At 33.2% G+C, this 18,368-nt stretch overlaps 1 protein-coding gene across 5 annotated transcripts in view; it reads left to right on the top strand.

Moving 5' to 3' along the window:
- trh (trachealess) overlaps positions 1-18,368 on the top strand; it is a 453,500-nt gene that overhangs the window by 416,020 nt on the left and 19,112 nt on the right. For all 5 annotated transcript variants that reach the window (XM_014419879.3, XM_014419881.2, XM_014419880.2 and 2 more), the window contains 2 exons: positions 1,210-1,283; positions 3,825-3,914. In XM_014419879.3, coding sequence (XP_014275365.1) covers positions 1,210-1,283; positions 3,825-3,914 — 164 coding nt within the window. The remainder of the gene's footprint in view (positions 1-1,209; positions 1,284-3,824; positions 3,915-18,368) is intronic.

Below are 18,368 nucleotides of genomic sequence, written 5' to 3'. Positions count from 1 at the left end.
TTTATTTTGTCTACTTTTTTAGAACTCGACTTGCTTTAGGACCACAGCAAAGAATTAAACCCCTATAGGAATATCTTTGAAATATGTCCTAAATAATACCAAAACTTTTTTTTGTCAAATATGCAGCTATTAAAACAAAGCAGTGATGTATATACTTTTTGACAGCAGATAAAATTAAGTGGTTAAAATAGGTATGTGATAAAAACGACATAAGGTTCGTTTTACGGTGATAGTTTTATGGTGCCATAGTCTGGTACACACAATGACGGAAATCTAATCTAAATAAATAGGTACGATAGTTTAGTAGTGACTACCAGAGTTGCTGCAATAGCTAACAACTTAGTTATAGAGCCTTTAGGAATTTTCTTGCGCCTTCAATAGCAACAAACTCTATACTGCACAACATGTACACCCTTTTTTCTTACAAACTTATTAGGTCTAAAAATTAGATATACTGCAGGTTTTCTCCAAAGAGTGTAAATTCGATAAATTTAGTATTTTTTTAGTTTTCCAAATTCTTTGGACTTTAACTGGAATAATTATTGGTTGAAAGAAATTAGTTTAGATATATGAAAGATAATTAGAGATGTAACAAGATCGAAAAACTAATAGAATTCAAAAAAGAGTACAAAATAAAATCTCTTGAAAGTTATAATCGCTTTTTTCAATAAAAATAACAAAACCCAGTTAAAAACAAACATTCAATTTAAATAAGAATGTCAGTAAAATAGAAACAACTAACTAAATTCACTCTTCCTAAGAGAAAAATAAAAGGTTTCAAGCAGATATAGTAAAAGACGTGAGAGGAATTTTTATTGTCGTCGAATTGGATTAAGTCCAGGGGAATTGGTGTCATTGTACATGTTACGCAGGATATTCTCTTAGCCAGTGGCCTATTCGCAATTTTTATCACAAAAGAACTTTCTTCTATTTTCAAATTTCTATTGCTTTGAACAGTTTCAGCATCGCAATAGCTCTAAGCACTCAACTGTACGTGTCGTGTATATTGTGGTCTATATTTAAAAGGAAACACGAAGTACCTACCGAGAGTAGATGGATATATACATACAACACATGTAGGGCCAGGGGTGGAGTATTGCAGTATACCGATAATTAAATATCTTATTCATGTTCAACTAAATAGTATGATCAATTTGCTTTTGCTGCCATACATAAATTTTAATTTCTTAAAAAAATGTAATGTTTCAGGTGGAGTAACAAGTACAACAGCGAATATTGCTCATGAAATATTCGAACACCACCAAGGAACACACATATTACAGGTGATTATTATAATAAATACATTATGAAACAATTATTAAATTAAGCTTAAATTGTCATACCATTATAGAAATTAAGCAATCGATAAAAATTAGTGTCTATATACTGTATAATGGTAGTATAATCAAGTTCATACTGATTCATTTATTCTGTCCAATATTATTTCTTGATAAGATAATGTAATTAAGAATTCCAATAAGTAGTATTTTATTTTTCTTGGATGTACTAAATGAATTGTACTACACAATAAACATGTAACACAAATAATGGTCAGAATATTTTGGCTAATAAACTGGTGATTATTAGTCAGCATCCACAATCAACCGCCAGCTTTAAGCAATAATCGAAAGAAGGGTCTGGTACCCACTTCATAGAGGCATGGTATGAGCCAAAAAGACCTCCTATAAATCGAAATCTCATCAAGTGCCCCAAAAAAATATTCCGAAGGAATTTATTTTGAATATAATATATTTTAAATGCTTATTTTACATACCTAACTAGTCAAAACTTATGTTAAATTAAGTAAAAAACCATAAATCACTAGTCTTAAAAAAATATATATATCAAAAAGGACAAAATAAGTTCCAGCAACGGAAATACTAGAGACAAACAGAGAACCAAAACTTTACAGGGTTCTTCCTGTGTTTTTATTCGACAGAAGTGGATGGTATGAAAAGAAGATAATATATGTGTATGAGATAAGGGATTTCCTCTGGGTCCCAAGACCCCTGGAGAATTATATTCAATATTGGGGACCCCCTCTAAGGGGCGGGCTCTCCTGGCTCTAGCCCAGGCCTGTCACCTGGTTTCAGATGATCCTGCCTTGGATTATCCAGCCGACTGGAAAATGATAGAGATACAAGAGAGCGCAAAATATTCCGCAGGCAGTGGCCGTGGGCGGGGCAATTTTCGCCACGCCTCCGATCGTTACTTCCCCCCCCCCCACAACACAGGTGTATTAACACCGCCTACATACCGCCATAATCACTCTATGTCCATTCCAAACTAACTTCCTTTATCAATAGTGTCATCTTCCAACATGGCTATATTCTTTATTTACGCACAAGAAAACCTGAGTAAACATTGGAGATGTCAATTCCTACACTTTTTTTCATTTGAGCACAATGGTTAAACAAAAGTGTTTACATTCACAATTTTTGTAATTTAGATCGCTTAATTTTGGCGCAACATTGTCAACTTCACGAAATAATTTTTTTTTCAAAACAAATTTTGAAAATTTAACCATGTATATATATTTGTTTCCAATTACAATGAAACATCTGTTAATGGACACATCTATATAACGGGAATCCCTCTTAATAGACAATTGCACGAATTCGGTCAACAAGGTGCATATTGAACCCCTGGATTACGGAACCTCTCCACTCCAGACACCAATATCTCTAATCAGGGAAATAGAAAATTGAGTTCATTGCTTGCTTTTTTTTATTTCCAAGGGATGTTTATAACCTCATGTTTCATTCCGATATGGATCTAGCCATTTTTTTTTTTTTATATTACCCCAATAATTTCTCTAAGACTAGTACAATGGACAGTGGGTCTTACGATCTCAAGCCTATCCTAACTTCGAATACTCCAGATACTTCTATTTGTATTAGTGATTCCACCTCATAAATCATTACTTTGCCAATAAATAAGTAATTCACGAATTATCTTGAAATGATCTTTTTCACAAAGTTGAAGGACGATTTGCAATGAACAATTACAACTAAGTATACCCACAGTTCATTTTCATCGTTTTTCACGTCTCTTTCTGAGGATAAAAAAAATTACCTCAAATTCCCATATACTTCTTCTTCCTTACCTTGACCCTCTTAATGGGATGCTCCATTAATTATGAAGCAGTGGTCAAATCATCAAGCATTAAATTAGTTATCATCATCCACTTTTTGGATTGTTTAAAGAGGAAAAGAAGGAAATCCTAGATTACATGAGGCATGTTGGGACTGGGTATCGTTTTCGATTTAAATCTGGACATGAAATGGTCTCTGGAAAAATAAGATCAGTATTTTCTGTGTTGTAAGGGATTTCTTTTAAAAAAATAAATTCAAAGTTAAAATAAGTAAACATAAAGTGTATACTTTTATCGCCGTATCAAAATAGTTTCTACAGTATTTTCTGAAAATCAGACACTCAAAAGCAGGAACCACCTCAAATTTAACCGATTGTACAGCTTGTAAAATATTTCGAACATTTTAGGACTTATACTATTATTCGGGCCCTCCATAGATATATTGAAAAATAAAATAGAGTAATAGGTAATACTAAAAATAAACCACATAAAAAATTCCTTTCTTTCTTTTTTTATTCCCTATAGTTCAAGAAAGATAGCTTTCTACTCAAAAGTAACAATAAAATAGACGTTTAGTATAGATGGTTAGAAGATTGGTCAATATATTTCACAACTTGATATATTTATATAATATTATAAATAATATAATATGATGAAAAATAATGTATAATGTAGTTAATATATACACATATATAATAACAGTTTAATATATTTTTAAAATTTGTTTCAGTCCTTGGATGGTTTTGCCTTCGCGCTAGGAATAGATGGAAGGTTCTTGTACATATCAGAAACAGTTTCGATCTACCTCGGTCTTTCACAGGTAACTTATTATTGATAATTTTTCTATATATACATAATACCACACTGCCAAAAGAGAAGTCTTCATCCATATTGACAGTAAAATGTCAATCTAGATTTAAGTAAAGTGTAAAAGATCCAATTTTACACAAATCAAATTCATTATGAATTATAAATCATATCCTGGTACAAGACGATACTTAATTATTATATACTTATCTGAGTTAATAGTTAAAAAATCTATAGTTGCATACCACTCAAAAACGATATTGTTCCATTGTGTAATATTTTGAAAATTGAGCAGTTGAAATCCGTCACTAAGGTCGTATTTTCTCCTCAATTTTGCTTAGAAAACAGATCAAAAGCAACTTAAAGCTTTAAAACAGCAAGAAAGAATTTTTCGAAGTTGGAAGAAAAAATTTGATATCTCTAGCTTTTTTATATTTAGCCCCCTAGTTCAATTTAAATGGGAAGTGACAAAACCTCAAAGACTGCGAAACAAAAAAAATTGGACATGAAGGAATTTTAACTGTAATGTACCCTCACTTCTATGGTACTGTTCTACCAACAGAACAACACAGCTTACTGCGTTTAAGCTCATTGATCCAACAGGGACCGTTGGAGGTGCCCAAAAACAGCAAGGAGAGGGAAAAAAAGCAGGCAACGTGAAAACTTAAAAACCAAATTCTATGATTTATGAAATAGATATCAAATCTTTAATATAGTGAAAATATCGATTACTTATGGGACAAATACGACAATAATAATTATATTAAACATATATTTCTTGTTCATGAAATCACATAGTAAATCGGTAAATTTTGATTGCATTGTTAAACAATAAAATTAAGTTGTAACCTGACTACGTTCTTTTTTTTTTTTTTAATATTTATCAATACACCAAATTCCAAAATAGTAAAATATTTACAGTAGAATCATTCTACGACTGAGGAAACGAGAAACTGGAAGTTTTTTCCTTTTTTTTTTTTCATCTACGGATAGTTCTTTTTACCCCTTGGGCGGTGGAAAATGAAAAGAACTTTCACTATTATAATTCTCGGGAGCAGGTCCATTTCCTTGTTATTTCCCTCACCGTTCCAGTTAAAAAATGTACCTTTATACTTTAGCCCTACCCTATAAGAATTCCTGATGAGATCGGGGAGGAAAAGATAATTCTGTTATGACATTTCTTCAAGGCACCCTTTGAAAGGGCCAACCCCGAATACAAAGTGGCTGACGTGTGAATGGAGGAACCGCAACTACCTTCCCCTCCTTGCTTCGTCTTTAATTAAACAGTAACTTCTAACCTCAGCTATCATCTCTCAACCTCATTAATTATACTGTTATAAGGCTTGCAATTACTCTAATTAGCTTATTAAAAATATGTATCAAGTTTTTATTGAATTATATGAATTAATAAAATACAAAATAAAAATATGATGATCATTTTTTTTTAAATACTTATTTTTTAGTTAATTAAAAAACAATATAAAGGAATAATTATTGTTTTATACAATTTCCAATTTTTTTTTATTTAGACAAACGAAATAATTGTTAAAAATTAATTGAACACACATAGGCTAGAAGGAATCAACATTTTTTTTCGTATTTTAAAAGCTATATATTTTAAAAGCGGTATTTTTTATATTTAATAACAAAAAAACCAATCATCATTACAATTAATAGTGATGACACACAGGAAAGTTCTGCCCAACGATAATTTATCTCTCCTTTAAATAAAAATAAAATTTATATATTTTTAAAATAATAATGTTTATATATTAGACACGACTGACCAACATGTTATGATGAATTTATAAAAAATTATATGTTTATGTAACTAATTTATTTATTAACTTTTTTCACTTCAACTAAACATTAAATTATAAAATTATTACACATACACAAGGGGTTATCATTTAGTTTGTAAAATAAGTAAAAACATTCTTCCATAGTTTTTTGGCCCTTAAAGGGATTTTTCTAACACCAACTCAATTCACACACAAATTTTTTACACTTTTAACTCAATTTTGGGAGGGAATGTTTAGATGTGCTAAACCTTAAACAAAACGGGAAAAATTTTTACAGAATCTAATTTTGACTGAAATTTTACTCGACTTTTATGATACTGTTGGGCTTAGAAAACAACTCTCCATACCAAATTTTAGTTACCCAAATAAAACTAAATTCCAATATATATAGATAAGAAATTCCAAGAGGTTTTGAAACAAATATAATGTTAACCCCTCCTCCCTCTCTTTCTCTCCGATGATCTTCAATATAGTGGAAAAGACTTTTCATTTCCGAAAAAAAAAAAATTTTTAATTAAGTAAAGTTGAATAAAAGACTTACGTTGATGAACATGATTTACGTTGATTCTAAAATAAAATGGATTTAAAATAAAAATAAATAAAACCGTTTACTACATGTGTGGTATAATATACTCCATCAGGGCCAGTTCAAGTTAGGGTCGAATTTAACAAATAAAACAAAACTTATTCCTTAAATGTCACCATCATTTCTGAAAGTAAAGACACACACGTGCGTCAACTCTGGCTAAATATGTCTGTGTGAGTTCATGCTATGTCATGGGTTCCATATTATATACAATATAGCATAAGTGTACCTATTAATTAGTTATTTCAAACAAATAATTGTAATAACTAATAGATCACTGATATAATTATAACAATTGTCATAAATATTGGTTTCATTCGCATTTTCCGGGCTGAAATGTTACTATTTCAACGACCATGGCTTGCCCCCCTCCTAGATTTGATCCTGGGTACGCCCTTGCAATATGGTTATTGGAAAATCTTAGTATCCAACACTACCTCTTCATGCGACTATCTTATCAAATTATACTCTTCATTCACGGAACTGTCCGTCTATCCATCCTACTTTCCATAGTTTCATGACGAAACTATCTCCCGAAGAGGTTTATTGCCTTTGAAGAGACTACTTTGGCTTGGCTCCAGTTCAATGTCCTCCATGTGAGCAATGACACGGTTAGCTGACATACTTATTTTAATAAATGCTAGCCTATTCCTCGTACAAATGTTCTCGACTCTATTGAAAAACAGCCAATTATTCAAAAGCTGGAACCATAAATCGTAATGGAAGGATTCTTAGTAAACTTTCTTATATATTTACACATACACAAACATATTTAAACTATTCTCAATCTCCAAGGTAGTGGTGGTGGGTTTGTTCAATGGGACATTAGTTCTGTTAGGGGTAGTCATGGATCGTCTATGTGGGCGGGAGATCATATCGAACCCATATGACTGGGATGAGGTTCCATATCATTGGGTCAGAGGATAAATCAGGTGGATAAGTTATGACGCAGGCCATATAATAACCGTTGGTAAAGAAACAGTACTTCCTAGACTAGATATATTTTTTAGGATCTTATAAATTTCCTTTGATAATAGTAACTTCTTTTAAGTTGCTAGATGCTTCCAAGTATCAAGTTATAAACCAAAAAGTTGAAAAATACAAGTACTGTCGGATCCTTCTTGACTGTTTTATTTTTGTCAGATTTTTCTTAACAGAGCACAGATCCTCTGGATGTAGCGAAATAGGATTCACTGGAGATTAACGCCACACTAGTTTACCATGATTGTTGAAAGGCAGTTGTAATCAAGAACCGTATAAGATGCTCAAACAATAAGCAGACGAAAAAGGCACCAAGACCAAAGGTAAGATCTACGGCTGCCTGGTCTGCTCATGTCAAAGATCACAAAGCTATGCCCTATGCCTTCCTCTTGAAATTGTTGTAAGATGAAAGAGGAAGAGAGAGAGAAAAGGAGAAACCTGGATAAATGAGTAATGTAAAAAGGATCCCTGAAGTTGAAGAGAAGGGAAGGTAGTACTGATGTATGAGGGTGTCCTGATCCCACATTCAGGACCTGCTCAGTATTCAGGCAGCACTGTTTCCTGTCTGGCATCCCAACATCCTCTTCGCCGTCCCCAAGATATACTCTCTTCCCATATACCTTCACACCGTCACAGGTAGCGCTCTTCAATTGCATTCTCCTAGACAGTCACACGATAGGCAGAAATTCCTTACAGCCTTGTAAACTATGTAATATGTGGCTCTTTAATGTCTCCATTACCAGTAATTCTTCTTGAAAGGTGCCATCAGAAGTTCTGAGTACGTGTAAAATCAAGAAGTTCTGAGCACACAACGTCCTAATCTGCCTGGTTAGGCAGTGTGATCACACACTGGAGCAAATTAGCTTTCAAATACTCACAAAACGATAAGTTTTTTATTGAAACGTATGTTAATCTGAAATAGATAACTAACTAAACTAATAATGGTATAACTTCGATGATATATATATAAATTATAATTGCCAAGAGGACTCAGAATAAAAATACAATATTTTTAATGCTTAATAATTTATTCTCTTCTTGGGCAATGGAGACAATCAATAAACACTTGTACAACTAAAATAGATTCTGAACATAAAAATGAACCTCAACTTTATACTTGATATCTGGATTTCTATCAAGTAAACATAATAATAAAATTGTTTCCTCTATTTCTTACCAGAAATAAAACTGTTATGCTGAAGAGGGAGACACGGTATCCCCGAAACACCCAAGAAGAGAATAAATATATGTATTAAAACATTGTAGTTTTATTCTATTTTTTTTAAGTAGGCAATTATAATTTTTAAAAAGTATAAGTCATTATAGTGAAAAAAATAAATATTTTAACCTTGTTTTATGGAAATTGCGAATACAGTTAATAAATAAGATTTTACAGTTTTATCGATGGCCGACTAAAACAAAATCTTGAAACAAGAAAGTGGACGGAGAACGAGTTCAAAGGATCATTGAGTAACTTCTAGGCTGATTGCCAAATTTAGAAAAAAAAATCGGTCCTATAGTATGTTAAAAACCGAGGGCGAACTTTTTATTTTACGTATCTTTAAAAACTTAAATTTAGAAGAGATGTTAATTATTATTTCTATAGTCATTATTGAACATAACAAAACAAAATAAACAACAAGAGACGAAGAGACAGACACAAACCAACCTTAATTTAAAAAAGAATAGCTGACAATCATACTTATGATTTAATAATTACATTACAGCCGTAACTACAAATTAAGTAAATAGTAAATTTTATAAGGATTTCTTTACGTAACGCCGGGCGAAGATGTAATTTTGGAACAATTACACTTTAAAAGGTATAGAAAGATTTCTAAATGTCAGTCAATTGGCCACCACAAATACATCTATGGAAGGAATCGAAACCCATTATGGAACCATCTAGGAAGTAAAATTTCATAACGCGAACCTAATCAACTTCAACTCTCTACAGCGCCGTGTGACTGTAGGAGCTGGACCAAAGTATTCTATTGCGCATCGGCTAACGAGAAGATTATATATATATATATATATATATATATTTAATTTAATCTATAGAATATTTTTTAATAAAGGAATAGAAGTTTTTATAACTAGTAACAGTTATAATAATTAACAGGAGAGATGATAAAAAAGTATGTAATACAAACTGGGCTGTATGGGTCATTGCACGATATCTCAACACACTGTAGAACCTTATCAGCTAAGATTTTTTTTTAAAAACTATATACAGACGTAAAGGTATATACTTGGAAGACTGAAATTTTACTGAGATATATCCACTCGTTTGAATTACAGAACAGTCTAGTTAATGGGCCAGAAACAGAGAACAAATGTTTTGGAATTGCTGTAGAAGCTTACCTAACTTAGCTAGTGTTATGGGACAGGTGTTATTTTACAGTAAATTCTACCTAATATATGGCTATCCCTTTTATATAGTATACTGTCATAATTAATATGAATGGAGATTTGAATTTATGAAAGTGTAGTTTTTAATTTTTAACATTGAAGCTCTTTCCGTCCCACATTCCACATTTTACCCTACGATTTACATCAACGCAACCGATTCGTTTTAATTTTACCACCCTGAACAGACACCTGACGCTAATTCGCCACTGCAATAAAAAGATTAAGCAGGTTAGGACCAAGTCTTACAGCCTGCATCACCTGCTAACTTCTCCTAATCATCATATAATTTTAATAATTCGAAAGAGATATAGAAAAAAAAGTTTGAAAATGGCTTTCCATTCGCCGAAGCGTCGATTTTGAAAATTGTAAATAATTTATGTATTTATGTAATGCAATGAATGATATAATGTAAAATTTAAAGAACATGTATAAATGTATAGAATAGGACTGTTAAAACTAAAATAAATTATTATATTTTTAAACAATGCAGGTTTGGGTTTAATGTAGCGCTGATGATTTTCTCTTTAATCGTCTTGATTGATATTTAATAATTGAAAATTAATCCAACTAAACAAAACAAACAACCATAGTAAATTACATTAATTACAGTAAATTAAAAAAGCAAATATAATTATGTTTTAATAGAGAAGTCAGGGTTGAATTAAATAAAATAAGGCAAAACTGTTGCCGGGCCAGTAAATCATTGCCCACTGATCATTATCTACTGAGGCACGCATAGCCATTCGTTGACATGAGACACAATCATTCGCTCAGCAGGTGCAAGCAGTTTAGTAATGAACGAGGAGAGGCGACAAGTGCAACTGCCTTGTGGTTCTCACTAGGGGGCGGGTATGGGTGAGCTATAGCGTTCCTGACTCGAGGACATAACCGAAGATAAAGGATAGTCCTGGACTAGACTAGGAAGACTAAAGGGCCAGTTAGGTTGGTTTTACAGTTGTAATGCTCACCTCTTTACCGCGAGGGCGGCTATTGATTGGGGGCGGGGCCACATTGGGATGTGAGGCACGGAGGCGGCTACGTGACGGGACTCCGGCCCGGTCGGCGACCCGTAATGCCGCCCCCGTCTTCATTATCATACACTGAACCATCCGCCCCTCACACTTATTGAATAGTCCCAGGTCCTAGGAGGGTCATGAATGACCGTCTTAGCAGGTGACCATAGGAGCCACCGAGTGTGTCTCAGTACGCGATGTGATCATGTCTGGCATCGAACCCCTAGTTCCAGGACCCTGGATTACAGAGGTAAAGTTGAATAATTTCTCTGTTCAACAAAAGTAGATTTTTTTAAAACATTCTTAAGAACAGTTAAGCTTCCACTTATTATTTTTCTGAATCAAGAGAAAACATTCCAGCAAGATCACTTTTTTAAGCAGCATTAATAGCTCATAAAAAGCTATTGTATACAGTTTAAATTAGACACCGACTTGGTCCCCCGGCCTCTGAAGGTTGACATATTCTATCGTAAACCCAAAGAAGAAATTTCGATTAGACATTAACCAGTAAAATAATCAATCCTACCAGCCCTGATAATTAGAATTATATAAATAAGTAAAATATAGTAATTAAATAATAACATCCTACTATAAGTATTAATTTATTTTTTCTGGCTCAAAACATTCAGGGTCCTGCGTACCCTCCGAGTGAGAATTTCAAAATTCATTTCTCGAAATAAATCGATTTCAACGATCCAGATTGGAAATCGATCCCACAACATTCTGAAACTCAGGGACCCAGGCTCCAACTTGTTTAGCTATTACGTCCTCAAAGTGCTATCTCATAAATATGGAGCGTATTAGATTACCAATATATTTTGTCTACATGTCTACATGTCGTAGTATAAAGTTATCAAAGAAAATTGGGAACCATTTTACAAAAGGAGCCAACCCTCAAATATGCAAAATATAAGTTAATGCTATATTATTGTCCCTTAATTAATCATACCATTTTCTTGGCGTTGACTAAAATTATTGAGAAAGGTACATTCTCTTATCCCCTAACGAAAGAAAGTATTTTTTCCCCCGACCTCCACTCTCTATTTCCAACTAATACAATATATAGATGATATAATATATACAATAATTAGAATAAATCTTGTTTTGCGGCATGGCATTATAAGAGAATTGCAAGGTCAGCTGAAGGCGGGTTTACAGAGGTGCCATGATAGCCGGGGGTTTACGGAGAATGGGGAGGTACCATTCCGGCTGGTGGTGGTGGTGTGGTGGCTTCAGACTGCAGAGCCCGAAGTCCATCCCTTGGTGAGGACGTCTACCAAGGTGACAGTGCTTTGCCACCCCCAGGTCTTGTTGGAGGGGTGATTTACCTAAAGAGCGAGTTGACACTTGAGGGAAATCGGAATGGAAAAAAGTACATAACATAACATTTTACTCACATTACTATAATCAATCGCTTATGGCCACTATAATAGATTAGGTGAGAAGAAAAGTGGTTGTGTAGCTCATTTGTCTCCTGATTGGTTTCAGCACCAATTGAAGACTCCATTTTCGTTACAAATTTCCTTATAATGATGAGCACATTTCTCCCACTATTCCCTATGCTATCCCACTCTTCTTCTTGGACATAGCTTAAAATAATAGATTTGGAATAATATATAAAAATAATTATCTTCGAATTTTTGTGCGATAAAGATTTGATTATCAAGGAAAATACGATCGTACCACAATATAATATTTGAAGAATTAAAGTTTTAATTTTCTACTGAATGCAAAATTTATGCTGTTAGTTAAGAATTTATTTAATATTCTAAAAAAAAAAAAAAAAGCACTAATATGACTCTATCAATTTGAAACAATAATAATTTGTATACGAGAGATGTCCACTTAATATACCACCTAGGTAGTTGAAAGAAGCCGACATCGGAAACTGGGCTTATTTCTATTATCCCCGGACGGGCTAAAGACCGATCTTATAAAAAATGAGGGTAAGGTTGATGATTCCGAACAATGCGTGATTGGTTTTGGTAGGGTAAGGTGTGGGGCAGGAGAAGGCAGTTAAGGTAGTTAATACCGATTTGGGGCCATCAGCCAATGGTCCGTGGTGTCTCGAACCAGTGACCACACCATGGGAAGACTACTGGACGAACAACCCTGTTCGAATAGCGACTGATAGCTTATCAAAGGAAGTAGGCCATTCTATAAATCAATCTTATAGTATTAGTATAGTAGTAATACGAAGGACCAACAAGTTTTGATTGCTATCCTTTAAAAAACAAAAATATTTGAATTTCCTATTTTCTAAAGAGAGTAGGTATTTAAATTAATAAATGAAATGGAAAAAGAAAAAAAAATGTAAGATTTAGAAATTACAGACTTCTTGGTAAGAAATAGTATTTCTTAACCAACTGAAAATCCAAACTCAACCTTAATCGCAAGCATTTTTCCCAATCTTCTGAATGATCGGTCACCAACTTTACAGAGGATGGGTGTCTTAGGATGGCCACAGTCAATCCAGGACTAATATAGCAGTATAAATAATTATCAAATCGAATCCTTAAGTAATGAGTTCTGTGGCTTACCCCTCGAACTACCTCTCTTCTTGCTCCCTACTCTTTAAAATGTTAAACCAAAAAAAATTAGTGAAAATCTCTATTAAAGCATTCATGTTTAACACTAAAATTAGTCGTGAACACAATACAATTTTGAAGAAACATAAAAAATACTTAAATACATTGGTTTATTCATTTTTAAAACAAGAAGTACCGATTATCACATCTATCCCTTACGAATAAAAAATACAATTGTACTCACGTACTCTGTTACGGCCTCATCGGCTTTTACAAAAGCATTAATAAACAAACGAATTGACAGCTAGAATTATATTGTAATCAAGTTGTCAATACATGATATTCCATCAAGGGAACCATGCATCAATAGTAATAACTCAAACAAGTATTGAAACAAATAGGATATTGCAAAAGCAGCAATGACTAACAGTAGATCGGTGCTCCACATTAGATAAGGTAGGCTGTAGAACATTGCGACATAAGCAATAAGATAAAGCCAATCAGTTATAGCAGAGAGTGGTTACTATTTGCACAACAAGGTCCATTTACCAATGAATGCTAGGTCCATATGAACAGAAACAGGGACCTTTTCTAAGACCAGTCACCATCATCAGGACCTAAGGAAATCCTTATAGATATTTTCTTAAGGATTCTTGTAATGGATGTGAAAAAATGAATAGGTAGAGAAAACAGAAATAATTAATTTTTTTAAATATCTATTAAGAAAAAAAATCCTCAGAAAAGCATTGCTTCGTCACTGTAGTCACATTTTTCTCTAATGTTTAGTGGGAAAAGTAAAATCATTAATGAATAAAAAAAACGAAAATGCTTACTTCACACACAAATTTTGAATAGCAGTATTTGGTTCTTCTAAGAATAGCACTGGAGATAGATTACCGGCAAATTGAAAATAAGATGTGAGGGAAAATAAACCAATAGACGCTTAAATACCACAAAATCCAAATACTGCAACATGAAACGATAATTACTTCTCAATAAAAGCAGACGTTATTATTATAACTAACAACTATTAAATGTTTACTAAGCAATTGAGGAATATGTGATCTTCATAATAAGCAGTATCTACAAATTTAAATAAAGAAATCCTTCGTTTTGTAAATGACTTCATAATTATGAAACAAAAACAAAAAAATTACTCAAAAACCGTATATAAAATATAACCCATCTCCCTCCGAGTGCAAAAGCTTTCATTGTTTTTTAAACATAAAATAGGACAAAACAATTATTCGGCGTAACAATGTCATCCTGAATAAACTTTTTTTTTTTTAATTTTCCTTTTAGAAAAGGTTGTTTTAAAAATTTTATCAAGGGGCCATTTTTATCACAGCACCGAGTTTCATTAAGCCATCTCATTCTACATCTATTAAAATTTAATCAGATAGGTTCAAGGAAAGGAAAGGAAAAGTAAAACATTATATCAATTTACGTCTTAGTTATGTCATATTGCAGCAAATAAATATAATTATTTGTGGGGTTAACTTTAGCGAGGGACTGTGGTGATAGCCTGGTAAGGCGCGATGCTACGAACTCCAAGCACCCGCGTTCGTTCCGGCTGGGAAGAAAATGGTTTTATGTTACATTGTAGCCGTGAGTCAACCCTGTAGATTCTGGAGCCCTTCTAGGGCCCACACAGCCTCATAAATTGAGTACCCTTAATTGGGTAAAAACCTGGCTGTCGAGCGTGATTCTGACCAAATCGCCTCCTTGAGCAACCGTTGGTAAAGTAACAGTACATGTTTACAAAGTACTGAACCCCTGACCCTTCATAGGTTGTAGTGGTATAGATTTTAATTTTAATTTAACTTTTGCGAAAGAATAAAGATTACTTTCACTATTTTTCATTTACTATAAAAAAAAAGAATAAAATAAATAACTCATAAATTTAGTCTTCAATAACTCAATCATTCTAGTTTTATGCCGTGATTTCACCACTAAAAAAATTTCTCGCTGCAATCGACCATTCTTATTGTATTAGCAACAGATAACTTTCAATAATTGTGAAGTATTTTTCAATCATTTTTTTTTTTCATTTTACTAAGTAAGTATTTTCATAAACAATACTTCGGTCGTGTTTTGACAATATATGCAAGAATAAACTTTTAATATTTTACGATTAAATTAATAACCCTATTGGGATTTGAGCTTCTGTTATATAAGATTTTTCAGGCTAATGTATGTCAAAAGAATCCGGTTTTTTTTTCAAATGCTCTGCGCGGACACTATCTATTAGATTTATTATGCTAAATGTTACATTCTTCTAAAGGTGATGGCTCACGGAGTTCTAGGCATGAAATAGGGAGCTTATCAAACGGAAGGAAGATTCCTTAAATATAAAGTTGAAAGATTAAAATTTCGGCGAATTTCCCCGGAGCCAGAGCGGTGGTGTAATTGGGCCGGGGTAATCCCCGAGGTGTAGCCATGGTATATTTCATTATACAACCCGCTGAGCGGCGGGCTTTATTAGGGCCAGCCTTTTCAATTAGGACCCGGACGTGACCATTTTAGTAAAGGAACGGGGATCTGTCTTAGCCGATCTACCCTCTACCTTGGATAAGGTTTCTTTTTTTTACTAAGAGGATCCTTACCGGTCAAGAGTTGATGGCAGCTTGCATAAACTGAATCTATCGCAAAAAAATGTGTATGTAGATACAACGAACTTAAAATTTAGAGAAACCTAACCGGAATATAGTTTAGTAGAATCGTCATGAATGAGAAGTCGTATGAATGTTTGGATGAATAGCCAACGGACTACAAAAAAGTAATCGTAAAGCGTCATAGGGATCGACCGAAACGTAGGCGATCTTGACGATTTCGGTTTTGATAGAATTCCGAGGCATGAATTTAAGTAATTAATCTATTTCTATTAACTGTATCAAAAGCGAAGGCTTCATGTTAACACCAAAGCTAGTCTCATATTTTCTATGCATATACCTAGCCTTGAGCAATCTTAATGCATAGAAAAAACAAAAGACAATATAAAACGCTATGAACCGAGTTGAAAATAAAGGTTATTCAAAAATAATTTAATGCTCAAAACATTTATTTATCGTACTTATAGACTATTATTAAATGAAGTTTCTGGATGGATCAGATAAATGAATCTATCATCAATGTAGACTATTATCACCGATTTAATGCAATTTGAAATTGGTTTTTATTCTAAATATGAGTTTAAATTGGGGGAAAAAATGGTGTCTTGTTAATTTAAAAACAATTTTGATCCTTTTTTCTCTTTTATTCTTTAAAATTTTTTTCCAACGTTTCGGCCCTCAGGCCATTCTCAAGGATACTACCTTCAATATTGATGTCATTTCTTTTTCAAAATCTTAAAATTGCAAGCTAATTAATTGCCTTTGTCCCATTTAACTTTTTCTAAAAAAATTTTTCTTAGATTTAAAACCTTTTTTGAAGGAAGAAAAGTGTTATGTAACTTTTCTTCCTTCCTTCACTTATCATTAACAACTTAAAAACTCTCAAACAAGCATATATAAAATAATTAATCTAATAGTGTCTTGTTTTATTTTAATTGTAACTGGTCAGGATTTTTTTTCTAAATACGTCTGACAATGCCCTTATCCTTTATAAAATTAATTTAAGAAAGAAGATTTCAATAGACCCCTAATACCTCAGCAAATAATTTTTAATGAGGTAGTATAAAAAATCATCTTGGACAATAATAACGGTTTTGTAATTGTTTTCGAACATTCAAGGCTTCCATGATATTCAGTCTCGGAAGAAGTATTAATGATCTCGTGTTACTTCAGCTATCTCATGCTCCAGTTTGGGTTTCATTTGCTTCAAGAAGTTGCCAGTTTTCATCTTGATAAGTGAACCTACAATTTGTAGCTTCTATATTTTTCACTGAAAGTTATATTACTAAAAAGCTATAAACATACCAAGTAAACACCATAGTTAAGAGGCTAATATTATTATTTATTTTCAACTTGCTTATTTCAGGCACAATGGGGTAGCATACGCTATTTAAATTAAAACCAGTTTAGTTATCTAAGGCCAAGAGGCATCTTAACTTCTTTCAGGCATGTCTAATATTCAAGTCAAATATATTCCTTAGGAAGACAGTAGCAACGATAAACTATTATAAAGAGATGGGAATATGAACATGAGACAGTATTTGGCAGTGGTGTGAATCTAACGGTGAAGAGTTTCCTGTCAGTTCGGCCATTGTCCAGTAGACCTCACTATGCATGCCCACTCTTCACCGCCGCCACTTGACTCTCTAATAAGCTCTTCTTATGTCTTATTGTTCTCCCTGGCGCCTTTCCAGTAGTCCTCCGTACAGGAATGTAGAACCGGAAAAATCGACTCTCTCTTCTACCGAAGAATATCCGGAGGCGGAGGCGTTTTGGAGGCAACTGTTGTCAATATCCCGCTCTCCAATACTTCACCGGCTATTGGTATTCCGGAGCCATCCGGACCACAAGGGTTGCTAAGGGACGCTTCTCCCCCACCGCAGTCGTATTAACCGTGATTTATCCCGACAACAAGGAGCAAACCTCACTGTTGTCGGGCCAATTCTACAGGCCGAATTGCGACAATATGTAACGTCCTCAAATATTAATTTCTGAACAAAAAGCATTCCAAAAAAAAAAAATAATAAATAAATTGTAGGTTTATTCTTCTCTATACAATGCAACTAACTGTAATCCTGTTTTCTCTTCAATTTATCCCCTAGAATAAATTAATACAACAGTTTTAAGACCCATCTAATTATTTGGAACTTAACAAGTTCAACTTACGTAGTAAAAAGCAGTAGATATTTCAGATCAAACACCAATAACTTATAAATAATTTATAAAAATATCGAAAATGTTATTAAAACGACCAATTTTCCCGAACGAAAGATTTTTTTTTTTTAATTTCACCTAAAAAAGAAGCTTTTTCCGAAACAAAGGCTCTTATGAACCAAAACTAAAAATACATTGATTTAAACAAACTTAAGCTTTCAGTTGTTTAAACAAAGTAAAACAACTGAAAAGTTTGAGGGAGTATTAGTAAAAACTTTATTTGATAGCGCTCTATGTAAAAAGTCTCATTAAAATTTTATTATTTAAGTGTTGATTACACGTGTACATAAGTACGCTATGTGCGAAACTATTAGTATTA

The sequence above is a fragment of the Halyomorpha halys genome, unplaced genomic scaffold (genome assembly GCF_000696795.3).
Source record: "Halyomorpha halys isolate HHAL.00 unplaced genomic scaffold, Hhal_1.1 Scaffold252.1, whole genome shotgun sequence".
Taxonomy (NCBI): domain Eukaryota; kingdom Metazoa; phylum Arthropoda; class Insecta; order Hemiptera; family Pentatomidae; genus Halyomorpha; species Halyomorpha halys.
Note: the sequence above shows the minus strand (reverse complement) of the source record. Positions and strands in the feature narration are given on the sequence as shown.